We start from the raw sequence: 24,064 nt of genomic DNA, 5'->3' as shown, positions 1-24,064 counted from the left end.
TGTAAGATGACTAAGATGTAAACTGTCCCTTTAATGCTGAAAGGTAAAGGAGATATCTGTAAACAATTTAATACACTCCAGCAGGTAAAATAAATAATTGTAAACAAATTGGGGGTACCTTCCAGTTAATCATGTCTTGGGTGAACAATCTAAAATAATGAGCAAAATTAAAACCTTTAAATTATGAAAACCCAGAACTAATGAAACATTTATTTGAGGTATTTGTTTTTTACCTATCCACATACTGTATTTTGATTTTAACATAACAGATCTGTCCAAGGATCCTAATACTGAGCTGAAAACCAAATGTGTTGCTTATACCTTTATACAATTCTCAAAGCAATACACCAAAGCTCTGCAATTTTTTTTTTTCTTTTTTAATTCTTAAACAATGAGCTACACAACCCAATGCTCACCTTCCAGAGTCAGCCTCAAGTGGGTCGTCTGTAAACGTCTCTGCATTAAAATCCAGAGGCTCTGCGTCTTGCAGAAGTTCTATCCTATCCCTTTCTGTCCTGTTGTTTGGTCTCGAGTACTTTGATGCTGTAAAATATATAAAATGGAAACACTATAAAACCCCTAAGTGTCATCACATTTAAGACCATTCAGTATAACAGAAATACATTCTCTTACATCATGGATTTTAACAAGTGATTGATTTAGAGACCAATCTGCACGTTACTTTAGATTATGGGATATTACTAAACAGCAAATTAAGGGCTAGATTACAAGTGGAGCGATAAGTTATCAGATCAGATCACCCAATTACCCCCAAATATCACCCAATTACCCCCAAAGTCGTGCGTTGTTTTTGAAAATAAAAAACAATAAGCATCTGCCAAAAGCAGTTATAAGGAGTTAAAAGTGACGTGTTAGAGAAAAAACGGCACTTAAAAAGTGCCTTTACATTACGGTCTATGGGGAACTGTTATTTCTGTAAATATATATGTATATGCTTATATACATAAATATTTTGTGTTAATATGTGTATATAAATATATATGTATATATTCATATATATTTACTGCCCATTGCTGCATGACTTACCCCCTGCTAGTTCTGTGAGACACAGCATGAGAATGAGGCTCCCATTGGAGCCTATGGAAGCGCAGTCTCATGAGTGCAATGCGAACGTGAGGTCGTGTTTGCATTGCACCTCACTTGTCATACCAGCGCACATTTAGGTGTGCTGGTATTACTCAGTTGAACGCAAATATCGCTTTTGCGGAAGCAATATTTTGGGCTCAACTTATAATCTGGCCCTAAGTGTTTAATACCAGTCACATAAATCATTGATACATCTTCTATATTAAATGTTGAAGAGTACCTAGATATCAAAGGGGGACATAATCCTGCACAACACTGATGGTATTGTGTTCAAGAAATGTTATTGTTTATCCCCCTCACCCCACAGAAAAAAATATATATTTATGTGGATGCCCATACCTAGGTAATCAGAAAGCAAGACACTGTAGGTGAAAAATCACTGGACTTTTTGTTCAGTTCTCTGCAACAAATATTATTCTAATATAAAACTGCATTAACTGCAAAGGATGGAGCATAACTTATGGACATAGTCACTAAGCATTATTTGCACAGATATAGTAGCTTTTCAACTACAAAAAGAGAAAATCCAATTTACTCGTTTAAAAAAATGATGTTATAAGAATAATAAATGAGCACTTCACCTCTGTTCGTTGTCATTTCTGTGTAACTTGATTCTTTTTGGTCAGAATGAGCATTTCTGTTCCGACTGGTATCTTCCCTGTTATTTCCATATCGTTCTTTCCAATCCTGAAAAATAAAAAGTATATGAATTAATTTAGCTACCTCATCCCTTAACAAGTTGGCTTCATAAGGGACACTGAAATCACTTTGCTTTTCAGTCTATAAAAGACGGTCTCCTCAATAATGCAATAAAGCCTGAAGTGGGAGGACTTTGCCAGGCAATAAAAAGGATGCCATTGGGCGATTGAAGTAATTAAGGGGGCAAAAATCTGTAAAACTGTACAACCATAGTATATATAAATTAAATGCAGTTTGCGATATTTGTGCATAAAAAAAGCTCAGCATACTATCGCATGGTGCTAAGCAAATGCCAACTGGTAGATATGCTCAATAATCAGTGCATGTGTTCGCAAGGAGATCAGCACCACAGGCACATCTATAATGTCTCTTTAATTTGCTCAGCATATACATTTGACATTAAGATGAATAATTTGAAAATGCAAAGCCATCTCTGTCAATATTTTTATTTCTTTAATTACATTTACAGTTGTCATGAAATCTGAACCAAAATATAACTTCTAATATACTATAAAGAGATATTTTGCAATTAGTAGTTAGAGCGTACAATATTGTTAATCAATATTGAGAGATAACAACTAAATTAAATCAGCAACACACATCTCTCATGTTTTGCTTTAATCTACATAGCTATATATCAGTAGAATCCAACCAGCAGGACAAAACACATAGATATGGAGATGCAACAGACCTAAGAAAAAACTGTTGCAGAAAATGATACCAAAAGGTGAAAAGGCTCATTAAATCATAAATTCTTATAAGGACAGGGAACACTTTAAAATTGTAATAATGCTTAAAAGGGACAGTAAAGTAAACATTAAACTATCATGATTCAGATAGAGCATGCAACTTTAAGCAACCTTTCAATTTACTTATATTTGCAACTCTTGGTATCCTTTATTGCAAAGCATACTTAGAAGTTGATTTATCAAATGCTTCGCAAGCCTTTTTGACCTCATACAACTGCAGGTTCTCACAAGAGAACCTGCGTGCCGTATTTAACAAGCAGCGGTCATCAGACTGCTGCTTCCCTAACCTTTTGTCACCTATAAAGTGGCGAAATTCAATCTCCCCGGTATAGTCCGACCGGGGAGATTGACAGCTCCTGCCCACGCGTGATTGGTGGTGCGCAGGCAGGTGGCGGGATTGCATGCGAGCGCAAAATAACGCTCATGTGCAATTCTGAATTCCTCCAGGGGAATACAGCCCGCCAGAGGCGAGCTGCGGCGGACAGGGGCGTGTATATTGCTTGATAAATCGCCCCCTTAGGTAGGCACAAAAGCAACAATGCACTACTGGGAGATAGCGGTTGATTGGTGGCTGCACACTTGTCATTGGCTAATTCCATGTTCAGCTAGCTCCCAGTAGTGCATTGCTGCACTTTCAACAAAGGACGCAAAGACAATTATGCAAATTTGATAAAAGTAAACAGAAAAGTTGTTAAAAATGTTATGTTCTAGCTGAATCTTAAAAGAAAAACTAACAAAAAAAAAACTTTGCCACATACCTTCATTAATTTATTTTGCCCCCTTTTCTTGTAAGTTATGTCTGAAAAACAGAAATAGCACAGCCTGACTGCCATACTTGTGCCCCTATATTGCACTCTGATCTTATCATTACTGCTGAAGCCAAACAATGGAGATTTTGTTAACACAATGATAGGGGCATACCCTGTATTCTCCAGAACAAGTCTAGTTTGGACTTGTTCAAGGTGTTCCCTGTCCTTTTCAAGGAAAAGCCTTTAATCTTATGTGGGGAACAGTTTGTGAACCACTGGTTTATTATTGTATGTATACATATATACACACACACACACACACACAAGCATACCAGGTGGTCCCCGGTTTACGATGGTTCAATTTCCGCCGTTTTAGAATAAAAGCCCTTGACTGCTATTGAAAAGCATTGAGAAGCAGTGCATTGATTAAAATAGCCAGTAGGTGGAGCTGTCCACTTGTGTTACAGCAAAGCTATGCAAGCCAAGCAAGCTGAAATTAATCAGTGTAACCAGACCTGAGCTATCGAGCAGCTTTCAAAGCAACAAGATCTAGCAGCCGTGAGGGAAACTTCCCTTTCTTCTTCTATCCCAGCTGCTTGAGGTGAGGGTGCCTATAAATCAGTCCAGACTGGAATGCATAGAATAGCTGCAGACCAGATATTATCTAACATCCTAATAATGCAGAGAACTGTTTGCAGAAAAATGAAAGTAAAAAAAAGTTTTTCGTTCATTAAACTTAGTTTGATGATACAGTCTGTGTTGTGTGATTATTCTATTAGGTTTATAATGCTGTTTAGCATTTAAAGTCTTAAAAAATAATGTATTAGGTGTTACTTATGACAATTTTGAGAGGGGTCTGGAACCTAACTCCCTCACATCCCATTGACTTACATTATAAACTGGGTATCAATTTACAACGGTTTTCTATTTACAACCATTCCTTCTGGAACCTAACCCCATCGTAAACTGAGGGCTACCTGTGCGTGTATGTATGTATGTATGTATATATACACACACAAACACACACACATATATACACATACATTATATATATATATATATATATATACACATACATTATATATATATATATATATATATATATATATATATATATATATATATATATATATACACACACACACACATATACATATATAAATACATACACACACACGTGTGCATGTACTGTATGTGTGTATATATATATATATAGATGATAATGCAGGAAAACAAATTCTTTATAAAAATTAAGAAAATTATTAAATAATCCTACCCTTCTGCGGGTTTCACCATCTTCTTGTCTCTGCCTTTTTCTTTTCTCTAAACACAAAAAAAAACAATAACATTTGAGCATGACCATTTTACTATCTGTCAGATAACTCAGATGGTTACAGCATTACAGCACTTCATAAAAATTATTGCATGCAGCTTTCCCTTATATTAGTCTACGGCTTTTAAATTTCTCTCACTACTGACACATCTGACCTTTGCAAAGCACATATCTAGATCTGAATTCACCAACAAATTATTGCCTGGCAACCTTATTACCTCAACACTATAAGAACAGTTGATCTACTATTCTATAATCAGTAATTGATAGCACCAATTAGGTTTCTAAACTAAACGCTGGGGGGGAAAAAGACGTTAAGTTATAGTCCTCTGATGCTCTTCTTCTGATGGATCTTCTTCCATCCCCTGTGGGGTATCACTTGTTCTTCTCCATCTATATATCTTTCTTTGAGAAAATTTCTTTGCGTTCCAAAACCATCTACAAGCTAATTGCACTAAACCGTTTTATATTCTCCAAACACATGCTCCTTACGCAACCGGTTTTAAAAAAGTCTTGCTCTACACTCTTTACCTGGGTGTCCTCATACTACCTACAGATTAATATCTCAAAAATTGAGCTACTTATTATACCCTCCACCTCACATCCCATACCAGACTTGCCAAACCCGGTCATGCTGATTATAACAGCCTTTCTTTAACTATGACACCTGCAAAATGCTGATTCACTCACTTATAACTGTAACCTACTTATTATTGAGCAAAGCACAAAAAACAGAAGAACTATACTCACAATAACTGTGTGTTGTGAACTTCATGAAATAGGTTTCCATGGTTGAGTAGCTGCACACAAGTCTCCAACCAACATGCACAATTCAAAGTATCGGCTTAAGCAATGTAAAGCATAACACCACTAGACTCTAAAGTGGTGGAAACGTGTTCTCTGGAGTGAGGAATCATATTTATGATCAGCCTGATGGAAGAACCTAGGTGTAGTAGATGCCAGGAGAACGCTAACAACCTAAATGCATAGTGCCTACTGTAAAAGTTTCATGGAGGAAGGATAATGGCCTGGAGTGGTTTTTCAGTGTATGGGCTATGCCCCTTAGTTCCAGTGAAGGGTCATCTTAATGCTATAGGATCTAAAGACATTTCAGACAACTGGGTACTTCTAACATTTTATAGGGAAGGCCTTTTCCTGTTCTAGCATGACTCTTTTCCTGTAAACAAAGCAAGGTATAAAGATATGGTTTGATGAGCGAGGAGGAACTGGAGTGGCCTGCAAAGAGCCCTGACCTCAAATCCACTGAACACCTTTGAGAGGAACGGGAACACTGATTGCAAGCCAGACCTTCTCATCAAACATCAATGCCTGACCTCACAAATGCTCTTTTGGCTGTATGTACACAAATTTCCACATACACACTACGAAATTATGCGGAAAGCCTTCCCAGAACAGTGGTGACTCTTATAGCTGCAAAGAGGGCCACAATGCCATATTAATGCCCAATATTTTAGAATGGGATGTCCAGCAAGCTCATATAGGTGTGATGGTTAGGTGTCCTCATACTTTTGGTCATATTCTTATTTGTTATCCTCCAAGCCAAGGCATACCCTCTACTACTCTAGCAATGTGTTTTTGTTCTCACAAAACTTACCTCTTCTAATCAATTCTTTTCCTTCATCGGTGAGGTCTGATGTCATGTCATTGTCACCCATAAATTGCTGAAAGCCAAGTAAATTCAAACAGCGAGTTCCCAAACTAAAATAAAGTTAAAACATGCATTGTAAAGTAAGGACACCGTATATAATAATGTCAGTCCTGCACAACTGGTAGAAAATAACGCTAACAATAAAAGTCATCTACTATATAAGAACCTGGATCAGTAATTTACAAAATAGATGGAAAGTTACAATGTTCCATCCAGCTGCACAAAATAAAATGCAATATGCAAGATGAAAACTATACATCAGCTAATCCTTTAAACATACTGGGCAGCTCTGTGCAGAGGGTTTACTCTTTCTTTTTCTCAAAATATCACTGGCTAAATAACTGCCACTATTGCAAGGTTTTAAAGTGCTGATGCCGATAATAGTAAAGACTGAAACGTCAGCATAACGAGCATAGTGACTAAAACACAGCATCTGTAGGGAAACATTAACAAATTAAAGGGACATTACACTCCTGGCTACAACAGTAGAATAGTCACTCACCATGCTACTGTTTCCCTTGTGCCTGCAGCTCCCTTCAAAATATTAACCATTTTTAAATGCTGGGCACTACCATCTTGGCGTTTCTGCCAACCTGTCACAGAAGCACTGCACATTCACAGCTCAGTGATACCGGTGCAGTCTTGACAAGCCATATTGTGCACACAATACAGAGCAGGAGCCGTATGACTTCATTGCTCTACATTATTCGTCAGGGCTTGTTTATATTTGCTGTGCAACTTTTAAACTATGTAAATTAACTGCAAAAAATGCATTGCATCTGTTTTCTATTGTGCAAACTTTCGGCTAGAACAGTTTCGGGGGCTAGGATAAAATTGTCCCTGGAAGGCAGTACAGAGTAGTTGTGATTTTAAGTTTCTATTATCTAACCAAATATAGAATAAATGTAATCAAGCAGTATTAGTAAACCATTCTACTAGAGGAGTTGGAAACATTTATTACCTGAAGTATGTTGCAATGCAGAGGATAACAACCAGCATGGGATAATATATATAAAAGCCATCAGCAATTAGAGGAAGGACTCTTAAAGATCCCATAATCTAGAAGTAAACAAACACAGAAAAGTGATACACTGAAATAAGCGGTTATCTAGGGCAGGGAATCTATCACACTAGCAAACACTTACCGACGTGTAAGCAGTTGGCTCTGTGTTCTGATGAGAAATAGATACATCCATATGCGTCAATCCCAAAAAATTAAGACATAATGGAGGAGTCAGACGACAAAACAACCTGTTGCATGTGAGAAACAAATATAGATTTTATGGCAAAATACTAGTACTGTATATGTTGACTATTTTAAAGGGCAATAAAAAAAAAAAATGTCATGAATCTAAATAAATTTGGGTCGTGCAACTACCCCCTGCTAATTAGGTGACCAGTAGTTTCCGATCAGGACAACCTGTGTGTTTAAGACATTTGCAGGGGTTAAAGACAGGATTGGTGAGACACTAGAGTCAATGAATTAGAGCAAATGAGAGCATGTATTTTTTTTTATTATTATTATGGCCCTTTAATGCTAATTAAATCTGTTGAAAGTGACAATTTATAAGGTTAAGGCGACATATAACAAAGAAGCAAGATTTATAAAAATTGGATAATTTGTTTATTAAAAAGGACCACCTAGAACAGTGATGGCGAACCTTGGCACTCTAGATGTTTCAGAACTACATTTCCCATGATGCTTTACTGGACTTCAGAGTGCCTAAGCATCATGGGAAAAAATAATTTATGTAAGAACTTGCCTGATAAATTCATTTCTTTCATATTAGCAAGAGTCCATGAGTGACGTATGGGATATACATTCCTACCAGGAGGGGCAAAGTTTCCCAAACCTCAAAATGCCTATAAATACACCCCTCACCACACCCACAAATCAGTTTAACGAATAGCCAAGAAGTGGGGTGATAAGAAAAAAGTGCGAAAGCATAAAAAATAAGGAATTGGAATAATTGTGCTTTATACAAAAAAATCATAACCACCACAAAAAAGGGTGGGCCTCATGGACTCTTGCTAATATGAAAGAAATGAATTTATCAGGTAAGTTCTTACATAAATTATGTTTTCTTTCATGTAATTAGCAAGAGTCCATGGGCTAGTGACGTATGGGATAATGAATACCCAAGATGTGGATCTTCCACGCAAGAGTCACTAGAGAGGGAGGGATAAAATAAAGACAGCCAATTCCGCTGAAAAATAATCCACACCCAAAACAAAGTCTTAATCTTATAATGAAAAAAACTGAAATTATAAGCAGAAGAATCAAACTGAAACAGCTGCCTGAAGTACTTTTCTACCAAAGACTGCTTCTGAAGAGGAAAACACATCAAAATGGTAGAATTTAGTAAAAGTATGCAAAGAAGACCAAGTTGCTGCTTTGCAAATCTGATCAACCGAAGCTTCATTCCTAAATGCCCAGGAAGTAGAGACTGACCTAGTCGAATGAGCTGTAATCCTTTGAGGCGGAGTTCTACCCGACTCAACATAAGCATGATGAATCAAAGACTTTAACCACGATGCCAAAGAAATGGCAGAAGCCTTCTGACCTTTCCTAGAACCAGAAAAGATAACAAATAGACTAGAAGTCTTTCGGAAATCTTTAGTAGCTTCAACATAATATTTCAAAGCTCTAACTACATCCAAAGAATGTAACGATCTTTCCTTAGAGTTCTTAGGATTAGGACACAATGAAGGAACTACAATTTCTCTACTAATGTTGTTAGAATTCACAACCTTAGGTAAAAATATAAATGAAGTTCGCAAAACCGCCTTATCCTGATGAAAAATCAGAAAAGGAGACTCACAAGAAAGAGCAGATAATTCAGAAACTCTTCTAGCAGAAGAGATGGCCAAAAGAAACTAAACTTTCCAAGAAAGTAATTTAATATCCAGCGAATGCATAGGTTCAAACGGGGGAGCTTGAAGAGCCCCCAGAACCAAATTCAAACTCCAAGGAGGAGAGATTGACTTAATAACAGGTTTTATACGAACCAAAGCCTGTACAAAACAATGAATATCAGGAAGATTAGCAATCTTTCTGGGAAAAAGAACAGAAAGAGCAGAGATTTGTCCTTTCAAGGAACTTGCAGACAAACCTTTATCCAAACCATCCTGAAGAAACTGTAAAATTCTAGGAATTCTAAAAGAATGCCAGGAAAAAATGATGAGAAGAACACCAAGAAATGTAAGTCTTCCAGACTCGATAATATATCTTCCTAGATACAGATTTACGAGCCTGTAACATAGTATTAATGACAGAGTCAGAGAAACCTCTATGACTGAGAATCAAGCGTTCAATCTCCATACCTTCAAATTTAAGGATTTGAGATCCTGATGGAAAAAAGGACCTTGCGATAGAAGGTCTGGTCTTAACGGAAGAGTCCACTGTTGGCAAGTAGCCATCCGTACAAGATCCGCATACCAAAACCTGTGAGGCCATGCTGGAGCACCAGCAGAACAGACGAACGCTCCTTTAGAATCTTGGAAATCACTTTTGGAAGAATAACTAGAGGCGGAAAGATATAGGCAGGATGATACTTCCAAGGAAGTGACAATGCATCCACTGCTTCCGCCTGAGGATCCCTGGATCTGGACAGATACCTGGGAAGCTTCTTGTTTATATGAGAAGCCATCAGATCTATTTCTGGAAGTCCCCACATTTGAACAATCTGAAGAAATACCTCTGGGTGAAGAGACCACTCGCTCGGATGTAACGTCTGGCGACTGAGATAATCCGCTTCCCAATTGTCTATACCTGGGATATGAACCGCAGAAATTAGACAGGAGCTGGATTCCGCCCAAACAAGTATTCAAGATACTTCTTTCATAGCCAGAGGACTGTGAGTCCCTCCTTGATGATTGACATATGCCACTGTTGTGACATTGTCCGTCTGAAAACAAATGAATGACTCTCTCTTTAGAAGAGGCCACGACTGAAGAGCTCTGAAAATCGCACGGAGTTCCAAAATGTTGATTGGTAATCTCGCCTCCTGAGATTCCCAAACCCCTTGTGCTGTCAGAGATCCCCATACAGCTCCCCAACCTGTAAGACTTGCATCTGTTGAGATCACAGTCCAGGTCGGAAGAACAAAAGAAGCCCCCTGAACTAAACGATGGTGGTCTGTCCACCACGTCAGAGAGTGTTGTACAATCGGTTTTAAAGATATTAATTGCGATATCTTTGTATAATCCCTGCACCACTGGTTCAGCATACAGAGCTGAAGAGGTCGCATGTGAAAACGAGCAAAGGGGATCGCGTCCGATGCAGCAGTCATAAGACCTAGAATTTCCATACATAAGGCTACCGAAGGGAATGATTGAGACTGAAGGTTTCGACAAGCTGAACCCAATTTCAGACGTCTTTTGTCCGTTAGAGACAGAGTCATGGACACTGAATCTATCTGAAAACCTAAAAAGGTTACTCTTGTCTGAGGAATCAACGAACTCTTTGGTAAATTGATCCTCCAACCATGTTCTCGAAGAGACGATACAAGTTGATTCGTATGAGATTCTGCTAAAAGTGAAGACTGAGCAAGTACCAAGATATCGTCCAAATAAGGAAATACCACAATACCCTGTTCTCTGATTACAGATAGAAGGGCACCGAGAACCTTTGAAAAAATCCTTGGAGCTGTTGCTAGGCCAAACGGCAGAGCCACAAACTGGTAATGCTTGTCTAGGAAAGAGAATCTCAGAAACTGATAGTGATCTGGATGAATCGGAATATGCAGATATGCATCTTGTAAATCTATTGTGGACATATAATGCCCTTGCTGAACAAAAGGCAGAATAGTCCTTATAGTTACCATTTTGAATGTTGGTATCCTTACATAACGATTCAATATTTTTAAATCCAGAACTGGTCTGAAGGAATTCTCCTTCTTTGGTACAATGAAGAGATTTGAGTAAAACCCCAGCCCCTGTTCCAGAACTGGAACTGGCACAATTACTCCAGCCAACTCTAGATCTGAAACACATTTCAGAAATGCTTGAGCCTTCACTGGATTTATTGGGACACGGGAAAGAAAAAAACTTCTTGCAGGAGGCCTTATCTTGAAGCCTATTCTGCACCCTTGAGAAACAATGTTCTGAATCCAAAGATTGTGAATCGAATTGATCCAAATTTCTTGAAAAAACGTAATCTGCCCCCTACCAGCTGGTTTCCAAACTGATACTGTTCCTGTAGGGGAAGGATCAGGCTTTCGTTCCTTATTATGACGAAAGGAACGAAAACGATTAGCGGACCTAAATTTACCTTTAGATTTTTTATCCTGTGGTAAAAAAGTTCCCTTTCCCCCCAGTAACGGTTGAAATAATAGAATCCAACTGTGAACCAAACAATTTATTACCCTGGAAAGAAAGGGAAAGCAAAGTTGACTTAGAAGACATATAAGCATTCCAAGTTTTAAGCCATAAAGCTCTTCTAGCTAAAATAGCTAAAGACATATACCTGACATCAACCCTAATGATATCAAAGATGGCATCACAAAGTTATTAGCATGTTGAAGAAGATTAACAATGCTATGAGTATTATGATTTGTTACTTGTTGAGCTAAAGTTTCTAACCAGAAAGTTGAAGCTGCAGCAACATCAAGATATAGCAGGTCTAAGAAGATTACCTGAACATAAGTAAGCTTTTCTTAGAAAGGATTCAATTTTCCTATCTAAAGGATCCTTAAAGGAAGTACTATCTGCCGTAGGAATAGTAGTACGTTTAGCAAGAGTAGAGATAGCCCCATCAACCTTAGGGATTTTGTCCCAAAACTCTAATCTGTCAGATGGCACAGGATATAATTGCTTAAACCGTTTAGAAGGAGTAAATGAATTACCCAGATTATTTCATTCCCTGGAAATTACTTCAGAAATAGCATCAGGGACGGGAAAAACCTCTGGAATAACTACAGGGGGTTTAAAAACCGTATTCAAACGTTTAGATTTAGTATCAAGAGGACCAGACTCCTCTATTTCTAATGCAATTAAGACTTTTTTAAGTAAAGAACGAATAAATTCCATTTTAAATAAATAAGAAGATTTATCAGTATCAATCTCTGAAACAGAACCTTCTGAACCAGAAAAATCAGTATCAGAAACAGAATCAGAATGATGATGTTCGTTTAAAAAGTCATCTGAAACATGAGAAGTTTTAAAAGACCTTTTACATTTACTGGAAGGAGGAATAACAGACATAGCCTTCTTAATGGATTTAGAAACAAAATCTCTTATGTTAACAGGAACACCCTGAATATTAGATGTTGATGGAACAGCAACAGGTAATGGAACACTACTAAAGGAAATATTATCTGCATTAGAAAGTTTGTCATGACATACATCACAAACAACAGTTACCACAAGTTTACAACAAATACACTTAACTTTGGTAGATCCAGCATCAGGCAGCGATTTTCCAGAAGTAGCTTCTGACTCAGGGTCAATCTGAGACATCTTGCAATATATAATAGAAAAAACAACATATAAAGCAAAATTATCAAATTCCTTAAATGACAGTTTCAGGAATGGGAAAAAATGCCAATGAACAAGCTTCTAGCAACCAGAAGCAAATAAACAATGAGACTTAAATAATGTGGAGACAATGACGACGCCCATATTTTTTAGCGCCAAAAAAAGACGCCCACATTATTTGGCGCCTAAATGCTTTTGGCGCCAAAAATGACGCCACATCCGGTAACGCCGACACTTTTGGCGCAAAAACGTAAAAAAAATGACGCAACTTCCGGCGACAAGTAAGACGCCGGAAATGACACAGAAATTTTTTGCGCCAAAAAAGTCAGCGCCAAGAATGACGCAATAAAATGAAGCATTTTCAGCCCCCGCGAGCCTAACAGCCCACAGGAAAAAAGTCAAATTTTAAGGTAAGAAAAAAATTTGTTTATTCATATGCATTATCCCAAATATGAAACTGACTGTCTGAAATAAGGAACGTTGAACATCCTGAATCAAGGCAAATAAATGTTTAAACACATATATTTAGAACTTTATAAAAAAGTGCCCAACCATAGCTTAGAGTGTCACAAAATAAGACTTACTTACCCCAGGACACTCATCTACATGTAGTAGAAAGCCAAACCAGTACTGAAACGAGAATCAGTAGAGGTAATGGTATATATAAGAGTATATTGTCGATCTGAAAAGGGAGGTAAGAGATGAATCTCTACGACCGATAACAGAGAACCTATGAAATAGACCCCGTAGAAGGAGATCATTGAATTCAAATAGGCAATACTCTCTTCACATCCCTCTGACATTCACTGCACACTGAGAGGAAACCGGGATCCAGCCTGCTGCGAAGCGCATATCAACGTAGAATCTAGCACAAACTTACTTCACCACCTCCATGGGAGGCAAAGTTTGTAAAACTGATTTGTGGGTGTGGTGAGGGGTGTATTTATAGGCATTTTGAGGTTTGGGAAACTTTGCCCCTCCTGGTAGGAATGTATATCCCATATGTCACTAGCTCATGGACTCTTGCTAATTACATGAAAGAAATGTAGTTCTGAAACATCTGGAGTGCCAAGATTTGCCTTAAATGGCCTAGTATATAGTAGCAGTAAATATCACAATCTACTTACATTCCACTAAAAAGAAGACTGTATGCATCTGTCTGGTGATGTGAAGCTAAATAGTAATAGTTAAATACGCGGATTCTGAAGACTGTTGAATAAACACAAATGCTCAAGAAGAAAATTGTAAGGAAGCAAGCCACCTGGAAGAAAAGTATGAAAAATAATATTATGGGCAAGACTCATTTACAATTACTTCCACTTGTAAAATATATTTAAAGAAATCTTCACATTTAATGCTCATTAGCAGAATCTAAGATTACAAAATGCATTGTATATTCAGCTGCTCCGCTCTGCCAGTCTCTACACTGGCTCCCCATACACTCCAGAATACAATTTAAGTATTAACCCTAACTTACAAAACACTCAACAGTCTTACTCCTAACTATATTTCCTCTCTCATCTTGAAATATTCCCCATCCTGTCCTCTTCGATCAACCTCTAACCTACGTCTCTCCACTCCTGTTATTTCTACGTCCCACTCCCGTCTCCAAGACTTCGCACAAGCTGCTCCTGTCCTCTGGAACTCTCTACCCCCCTCCATAAGACTGTCTGTAACCATGAATAGCTTCAGACACTCCTTGAAAACCCACCTATTCAGAGAGGCTTACCATCTCTCCTCCATCTCTCATCCTAACCAAATTAATACATGAACTGACTTCAACAGATGTGACAAGCTACCCCAACCTTATGTCGCTGCACCCTAAACCTGTAGACTGTGAGCTCTCCTGAGCAGGGCCCTCTTTCTCCTGTAGCAGATTTGTTTAGTTTTGTATCTTATTACAAATCCTTGTCATTGTATACCCCTGTCTTTGTACCCAGCGCCACGGAATCTTGCGGCGCTATACAAATAAATGATAATAATAATAATTATTATAATATAAAGAAAGGAACTGGATACAAAATATATATTTCCACACTTAAAAGAAAGGGAAAAAAAAGGGAAACAGAAAAGCTAATTTAGGATCCAATATTGTAAATAAAAGGGGGTAGCTTAGTTACAGTCTGAGGTTATGTTTGCTGTATGTAGTGAGGCATCATTTAATGGGATGAACCTGCATTTCATGGGGTTATATCATGACAATCTGTGCAAGCATCTTACAGTTCTCATTCTTTATGTAGATTTATATTTCAAGAGACATTGAACTCTAAATAACAGGGCTGTGGAGTCCCAACAGAAAACCTGACTTTTTTAAACCTCTGACTCCAGCACCATTGTAAAAGCTCAATACGTATCAATAATGGTAAACTTACTAAGACAATAAATGGTACTATATGACATTTCATGGTTTTGTTTAAAATTATGTTAAAGGGACAGTAAATTAAAAATTAAAGTGTCCTGGTTTAGATATTTAAGACAATTTTAAATAACTTTCCAGTTTACTTCTATTACCAAATTTACTTCTCTTGGTATCCTTTGTTGAAGCGTAAACCTACAGAGGCTCATAGGACCTCAGGAGCGTGCATGTGTTCTTAGCACTATGTGGCAGATTATAAGTGGAGTGCAAGTTAGCTCTTCTCAAAGGCTTTGTGCGCAAATAGTTGAAATTGGAATATTGCAACAGTGTTAACGTATTTCCCCACAGAATTCAATGAAACGCAAAAAGAAAAAAAGAAGAAAAAACATACTCATGCACAATATATATATATATATATATATATATATATATATATATTGAAAGATACGGAGTTTAAATAGTAGGACTACCAGGAGGCGCTAGCCTTTTTTCAAATAATATAAACTGAAGCTGCTGTAGAAATGTATGGGTTTAAGTGATAGGTAAGCCCTCGCTTCTAATCACTCAAAGTACTGGTGTGAAAGGGTATATAATTTCCACAGCGCTAAACTAATTCACAATATATAGATTCTAAACTTGATGTTCAATATCTCTACAACTTTCAATTAGTCAATAGAGGTTAAATAAATTCTGATATGTCAGGGGGAAAAATCGTCTACACTCAACAGCGCATTGTTTCTGATGGGCTGTTAATCACCCTGAAAGATGTGGTTTTTATATGCAAATGTGTAGAACTATAGATTAATACAAAGTACAATTCAGAAAAGGGTAATCGAACAACATGCATCCAGTTATTTCAAGTAACACCATAAAATATAGAACTTTAAGCCTAGAAAATAAAATACAAAACCCAGTCTATACACTCATTTGCAATAGGAAGTATGCAATAAACAATGTTGTGATAACACGTAGATAAAAAGTCTTATATTCAAGCAAAGTCCGGCTTTTAAGTAGATTAAGATGTTCCTTGTGTATGGTTTGTCTTATCTACTTACAATTAGAACCCTCAATCCTATGAGGTAAGGATGAAGTGTTTCAACCGATGTCTCTCTCCAGACACAGTGATGAGCGTTTAAAGTGCGTGTTTGATTGGTTGTCGGTTCCTCCTCCGTGACTTGTCTCCTCACGTGATTTACATACAGGAGTATAAGAGAAACATGGACATAGTGTAATTCTATTAGGATACAATGTAAGTTAATGAGGTGCACGATTGTACTCACAAGGGAAACCTCAATTTATATGAAGTATCAATGATGTCGAGTCTCCTTGCTTTACTTCACTTCTCGGAAAACACCCGTTACCTACTACTTTTTAATTACTTTACTATTTCTGATACAAACTTTTAATTTGTTAACACTGTTACATTGTTACTCTGAACATGCTTAACAGTACCAACGTTGTAAAGATACGACATAGCTGTAGTATATATATATGATACCTCAAAGATTAAGGTTCCCTTTGTGAGTAACTTTTATTTACAAAATAAAGCGACATTGAGCACACACAAAGTTACGCTATGTCTGCTTTGTTCTAACTCTTTCCCCATGTGCATCTGATGGTGTATTGGAAAAATTACGGAATTGGAGCAGATACACAATGGGTGTTTTCCGAGAAGTGAAGCACTGCAAGGAGACTCGACATCACTGATACTTCATATAAATTGAGGTTTCCCTTGTGAGTACAATAGTGCACCTCATTAACTTACATTGTATCCTAATAGAATTACACTATGTCCATGTTTCTCTTATACTCCTGTATGTAAATCACGTGAGGAGACAAGTCACGGAGGAGGAACCGACAACCAATCAAACACGCACTTTAAACGCTCATCACTGTGTCTGGAGAGAGACATCGGTTGAAACACTTCATCCTTACCTCATAGGATTGAGGGTTCTAATTGTAAGTAGATAAGACAAACCATACACAAGGAACATCTTAATCTACTTAAAAGCCGGACTTTGCTTGAATATAAGACTTTTTATCTACGTGTTATCACAACATTGTTTATTGCATACTTCCTATTGCAAATGAGTGTATAGACTGGGTTTTGTATTTTATTTTCTAGGCCTAAAGTTCTATATTTTATGGTGTTACTTGAAATAACTGGATGCATGTTGTTCGATTACCCTTTTCTGAATTGTACTTTGTATTAATCTATAGTTCTACACATTTGCATATAAAAACCAAATCTTTCAGGGAGATTAACAGCCCATCAGAAACAATGCGCTGTTGAGTGTAGATGATTTTCCCCCCCGACATATCAGTATTAAAAAAAAAAAATGTTATATATATATAGATAGATAGATAGAGAGAGAGAAAAAAAAAAGTTTCTTCTGATTTTCAATGATTCTTTATTGAATGATATTGGTAGAGACATTTTGGTGAAGGTGAGCTGATGCTAAATGTAGGGAAGAGGTACGATGAGTGTGTAAAATCTATCACTTCCATACAGCTAACAAAAAAAAGCTCTAGCGCAGGATTGTGAAATGGCTCAACACAGAAGAGTTTAAAGGAACACTAACTTTTTTGTTTTCATGTGAAAAAAAGTATTTCAAAATGTATTATTCATATTTTATTGTTTATTTTTTAAATAAAATGTTCCCATGCTCAATAAATACACTTTTTCTTGCCAATCATGCATTTACAACTTGAGTGAAAGAGGCTACATATGTGAGAGCCCACTAAAAAGGGTAACTACACACACAATAGTAGCCTCTAGGGGATGCTCTCAAGGGAAAAAAATATACAAAATTAAAAAGTCCAAACAAAGTTGATGATACTGTAATCCACTCCTAGGCAGCTCTTTGATGAGAAGGTGGTCAGCCTCCCAAGGATTAAATTTGTGAAAAATACAAAACACAAAATGCGCCAGATGGCGTAGTACAGTCTCAACCAATTTTGTCGGTTTTCTCCTTTTTTTTAAAAAAATTCCAACCACATATGCAAACTTGGCTGTGTGTTAAACTTATCTAGGGTTGAACACACAGCCAAGTTTGCCTATGTGGTTGAAAAAAAAAAAAAGGAGAAAACAGACAAAATTGGTTGGTCAACAAAACCTATAACAATTTCACTGAAAAACTGTTCTACAGCCAAAGGGGGATCTCCATTTCATTCACCCTAAATTTCCCACGACCGACCAGAGCTAGTTAGCTGGGCAGCTACAAAGTCCCAGCACACCTGATTTGCACCCCACAGGTGCTGTCCCTTTGTGAGTTGAACGTATCTCTTTAATCTTCTCTAAGTAGAGACTGTACTACGCCATCTGGCGCCATTGTGTTTTGTATTTTTAATGCATTTACAACTTGTTTTAATTAAAACAGTTTTTGTTTATAAATCCTTTTGCATGACAATAGGCTAACAAGTTTATTTGATGTTCTTTCACTTGCAAAACAGAAAACTTTGGGAACAATTTTTGTTTTCAACACAGTAAATTCAAAGCTCTCCATGATTCGCGCGTGTATCCTATATAATAAAAGGCCAAGTGTGTTTGTCCGAAGCTGTCATGCGCAGTAGGAGACAGCACAAGGACAAACACACCTGGCCTTACCTGATCTGCTGCGGCAAGGTGCGGGTGAAAGTGGGTGTGACCGAGCGTGGTGGGGGCATGGCCGGCGCAACGCGCAAGAGGAAATCAAAGCCCAGATCTGAAAGGGACACAAGTGAGTGTGTAATGTGTGACGCTCAGTGACAAAGTGACATCAAAGCCCAGATCTGAAAGGGACAAAAGTGAGTGTGTAATGTGTGACGCTCAGTGACAAAGTGACATCAAAGCCCAGACCTGAAAGGGACACAAGTGAGTGTGTAATGTGTGACGCTCAGTGAGAAAGTGACATCAAAGCCCAGATCTTAAAGGGACACAAGTGAGTGTGTAATGTGTGACGCTCAGTGAGAAAGTGACATCAAAGCCCAGATCTGAAAGGGACACAAGTGAGTGTGTAATGTGTGACGCTCAGTGAGAAAGTGACATCAAAGCCCAGATCTTAAAGGGACACAAGTGAGTGTGTAATGTGTGATGCTCAGTGAAAAGTGACATCAAAGCCCAGATCTGAAATGGACACAAGTGAGTGTGTAATGTGTGATGCTCAGTGACAAAGTGACATCAGAGAGAGGGGAGGGAGATAGAAAGAGAAGGGGAGAGACAAAAAGTGAGGGAAGAGATAGCAAAAGAGAGGGGGGAGAGAGAGAGCAAAAGAGAGGGGAGAGAGCAAAAGAGAGGGGAGAGAGCAAAAGAGAGGGGAGAGAGCAAAAGAGAGGGGAGAGAGCAAAAGAGAGGGGAGAGAGCAAAAGAGAGGGGGGAGAGCAAAAGAGAGGGGGGAGAGCAAAAGAGAGGGGAGAGAGCAAAAGAGAGGGGAGAGAGCAAAAGAGAGGGGAGAGAGCGCAAAATAGAGGGGGGAGGGAGCGCAAAAGAGAGGGGAGAGAGAGAGCGCAAAAGAGAGGGGAGAGAGAGAGCGCAAAAGAGAGGGGAGAGAGAGAGCGCAAAAGAGAGGGGGGAGAGAGAGCGCAAAAGAGAGGGGAGAGAGAGAGCGCAAAAGAGAGGGGGGAGAGAGAGCGCAAAAGAGGGGGAGAGAGCGCAAAAGAGAGGGGGAGAGAGAGAGCGCAAAAGAGAGGGGGAGAGAGCACAAAAGAGAGGGAGGAGAGAGAGCACAAAAGAGAGGCAGGAGAGAGAGCAAGAGAGAGGTGGAGCGAGAGAGAGCAAAAGAGAGGGGGAGAGAGCAAAAGAGAGAGGGAGGGAGTGAGAGCAAGGGGTAGGACCGCTGTACTGCAAAAAATGGCCCGTGTACATGGGCTTTAGGACTAGTATATATATATATAAAAGACTTGAATCTGCAGTTAGTTCAAACCCCTTATGAAGTTCCATCTATTTTATTGGGGGTGATCTGCAACTCTAGTTTTGAAAAGTGCAATCTACAAATGCATATACGTCTGCTGAACCACTGATACATTTATTAGTGAATCGGGAGTTTGACAGACAAAAAAAAAAAAAAGACTATTTCATTTTATCACTAGCGATGCAGCAGAGGTTAAACACATAGTTAAAGTGCTGTTCTGTATACACAGAGCACTGCTGGTTCAAAATGAAAACTGACACTGATCCAATCAGCAGTACTAGTCACACTACCCAGGTGTACGGCTAGCATTGTTTATTGGATCAGAGGCAGTGCTCTGTCGGTCTTGAGTGGTACATTTGATAAAATGACATGCCCTATTGAATTACAGCATGTCATTTTATAACTATAAACGGCCCTTTAAATTAAAAATCAGTTTAAAACAACTGTAGTTTAACAAATGCTCTTTCATATGCACAATATATTTTGGTGTTCCTTAAAATAAGCACTATTTTGTTGCATCTACGTATTTTCTTCCACTAAAACGGATGTTCCTGTACTGAGGAAAGAAGTAGTCTTTGTTTCTATCCTTACGGGATGTGTTACTGGCCAACAATAAGACAGTGGGAATTCTACTTATTAGCCAGTAAGTAACAAGTCCAGCTGTACCCAGATATGCACTTTACTTAATTCATATAATAATAAGTAATTCTATTTACATAAAACGCTTTCTTCCTTACCTCAATATAAATATAGTTGTAGGTTTTTTCCGCTTGCTGTAGAAATACCGCAAAAAGAGATAAGACGGGATGAGTGCTAAAGAAAGTGCACTCTGACCACACAACCACAGCAGAGAACAGGACCAAAACAACTGCCAGGATTCGAGAGCACCACGGGTGAAGGAAACACTCCCAGTACCACTCTGCAAAAAACAGGGTGAATTAGCAGCCATAAAGGGACATTGCAGATGGAAATAAACACTTTAATGCCTACAAAATGTATACAATATGTTTGGTTCGCTCTAATACCTTTTAAAGGGACATAATACCCATATGCTAAATCACTTGAAACTGATGCAGTATAACTGTAAAAAGCTGACAGGAAAATATCACCTGAGCATCTCTATGTAAAAAAGGAAGATATTTTACCTCACAATCTCCTCAGCTCAGCAGAGTAAGTTCTGTGTAAAAAGTTAAACTCAGCTGCTCCCAGCTGCAGGTAAAAAAATAAAAAAAATGAAGAAATGAACAGCAGCCAATCAGCATCAGCAGTGCTGAGGTCATGAACTCTTACTTTGATCTCATGAGATTTGACTTAACTCTCATGAGATTTCATAGTAAGCTTCCTTTACCTGATTGGTGAAATAATATGAGAGTGCACGAAGCTCATCCTTTCAGTTGTCCCGGGACAGACACACTAATATGCTGCTTAGAAATCCTTTACAATGGGAGGTGGCTACTGAGGAACTTTTGAGGTAAAATATCTTTCTTTTTTACATAGAGATGTTCAGGTGATATTTTCTAATCAGCTTTTTACAGCTATGCTGCATCACTTTCAAGTGTTTAAACATTTGGGTATTATGGCCCTTTAAGCTACATATGTAAAAAAAAATTATTTCTGTTTAGCATTTGTGACTCTCCCTTGGTGGTCTAGGATAGATAAGGGTGTGATGTCCTGCTACACTTAGCTTACAATACACCACTATAGATTTCAATGTAAGCTACAATTCTCATCTGGTCAGTGATGTCAATCCTGGTGTCAAAATCTGTTGTGCTGCAGACACTATAAACTTCTGCAAAGGCAGCAAGATTCCTAAACTATAAGTGCCAAGATAAAATCAGTAAGAAATATTTACCAATGTATTTAAAAAAACACACAAAAAAACCACAACAACAAAAATAACATAAAAAAAAACTTACTAGCCACTAGTTTCCCTTAGATAGAAAAAAACTGAACACCACTATTGTACAGCTAGATGCAAAGCTATACCACCTATGCAAAGTTACATTTCTTTGTAAAATTGTTCAAAATCTGTTATTGCTATTTCGAATACTCAATGACTTCAAGTAGGTCAGAATCTGATGACAGCACTCCTTAAACTCACTGAGCTACTAATTAATCACCCTATCATGCGGGAATATTGCCAAAATAAAATAAGGAATCTCATGCCTGCGTCACAACCAGCACAAAAACATAAGTGAAACAGAAATACAATCCAATCTTTTAGTTTTCAGCAAATGCACTTTGAATGTGATTTGGACAATATTTGGATTTCTTACAGAAACAATCAATTAGAAGTACATCAGTTTGAATTAGTCAGCCCACCAACCTACATATTAAACATATTTCAAAAAAATAATCTGGGTTTCCACATTCACTCTGGTATAAAAAAGTGTTTTTAAAGGGACAGTCAAGTCAAAAAAACCAAACTAACTTTCATGATTTAAATAGAGAATTCATTTTTAAACAACTTTCCAATTTACTTTTATCACCAATTTTGCTTTGTTCTCTTCGTATTCTTAGTTGAAAGCTAAACCTAGAAGGTTCATATGCTAATTTCTTAGACTTTGAAGACTGCCTCTAATCTGAATGCATTTTGACCACTAGAGTAGAGGGCATTAGTTCATATGTTTCATATAGATAACATTGAGCTCATGCATGTGACCTAGGAGTGAGCACTGATTGGCTAAAATGCAAGTCTATCAAAAGAACTGAAATAAGGGGGCAGCCTGTAGAGGCTTAGATACAAGGTAATCACAGAGGTAAAAAAGTATATTTCTATAACAGTGTTGGTTATGCAAAACTGGGGAATGGGTAATAAAGGGATTATCTTTCTTTTTAAGCAACTAAAATTCTGGTGTTGACTGTCCCTACAACATTGTGCACAAGTTCATTCATTATTAATAAAGACTACCTGGTGTGTTTTATTACAAGGGACAGTATATGTTTGCACTGCATAATTGTCATAGGTGTGGTTCCTCACTAAAAATACAGAGGGTAAAATATAATTTAGAGTTCACAAGGAGTATGCAGTGCAATGCAGCCTGCACAGTGCAAAAAATAAATCAGTTATTGTCACTTTAATTATGAAAATGTGAATTAACCCTTTACTATCCTTGTGTAACTTTATATTTAACATTTTATTTAACATGCAAACACTAATTGCATTCATAACCTAACATTCTGATGGACATATTTGATTATAAACATGGTCTATGGTTTGAAACTGTGATTTAAGTCAAGTTCTATCTGTTTTATAAAATAAAGAAACATGCGTTTGTTCAAATGTAAACTGAGAATGTGCAAAACTGGCTGCCCATATTTAAAAAACAAAAAAAAAACAAAGTAGAAAAAGCCAAACATAAATAACATGTAGTTTCCAGTTGACTTTTTATTAATAATTAAAAAAAAAAAAAAAATTCTATATCCTTTTTAACTGAAAATGCTGCCATTTATTTTTAATGTTGCGACAATCATAATTTTTAATAAAATTTAGATTACTGTTAAACACCAGCATGTTCCTCTGTGTTACACAGGTTTTAAAAAAAAATAGACGCTTTAGGTTTTCCAAAATGCTAAAACAGCTATCAATGATAACATATTTTTTTAATGATTTAAAACAAACTAAAATGCATTATGGTGCTCAATCAGAGCCACGTTAGAGAGCAATATGATTTATACTGCAAGAATGTAAATAAAAGAATGACTATTACATACAGCAGACTGCACATACCAACAGTAGGGGTGTACACATGTCGAATTAGCCAGTTTTCTGTCTCTTGAGGGGGAAATGTATAAACAAACTGCCTTGTTGCACTGGTCTCATTTTTTGCCACATCTTCCAGGTAAAATGCTTGTTCCAGGAGAATTCGCCACTGCACTTGTGTACGACGATGTCTCTGGACAGAATAGATTACCTACACCAAGAAGGGGATTTAAAAATTGCAAAATAAATTATAAATATTCTGAAAAGCAAAGTACCGGACAAGTGTACAGCTCTATGCATAATTAAATACTTGAAGGACGAAACTTGAAAAAA

General features: G+C 37.5%; 1 protein-coding gene across 1 annotated transcript in view; it reads right to left on the bottom strand.

Annotated features, from left to right (window-relative positions):
* The window catches only part of LMBRD2 (LMBR1 domain containing 2), a 71,332-nt gene that overhangs the window by 2,765 nt on the left and 44,503 nt on the right, over nt 1-24,064 (bottom strand). Inside the window, exons 9-17 of the mRNA XM_053701207.1 lie at nt 23,759-23,942; nt 20,766-20,947; nt 13,911-14,044; nt 7,452-7,557; nt 7,268-7,365; nt 6,253-6,356; nt 4,581-4,627; nt 1,689-1,794; nt 417-543 (exon numbers count right to left, since the gene is read on the bottom strand). Coding sequence (XP_053557182.1) covers nt 417-543; nt 1,689-1,794; nt 4,581-4,627; nt 6,253-6,356; nt 7,268-7,365; nt 7,452-7,557; nt 13,911-14,044; nt 20,766-20,947; nt 23,759-23,942 — 1,088 coding nt within the window. The remainder of the gene's footprint in view (nt 1-416; nt 544-1,688; nt 1,795-4,580; nt 4,628-6,252; nt 6,357-7,267; nt 7,366-7,451; nt 7,558-13,910; nt 14,045-20,765; nt 20,948-23,758; nt 23,943-24,064) is intronic.

The sequence above is a fragment of the Bombina bombina genome, chromosome 2 (assembly GCF_027579735.1).
Source record: "Bombina bombina isolate aBomBom1 chromosome 2, aBomBom1.pri, whole genome shotgun sequence".
Classification (NCBI taxonomy): domain Eukaryota; kingdom Metazoa; phylum Chordata; class Amphibia; order Anura; family Bombinatoridae; genus Bombina; species Bombina bombina.
This window is presented reverse-complemented; position numbering and strand designations above follow the sequence as displayed.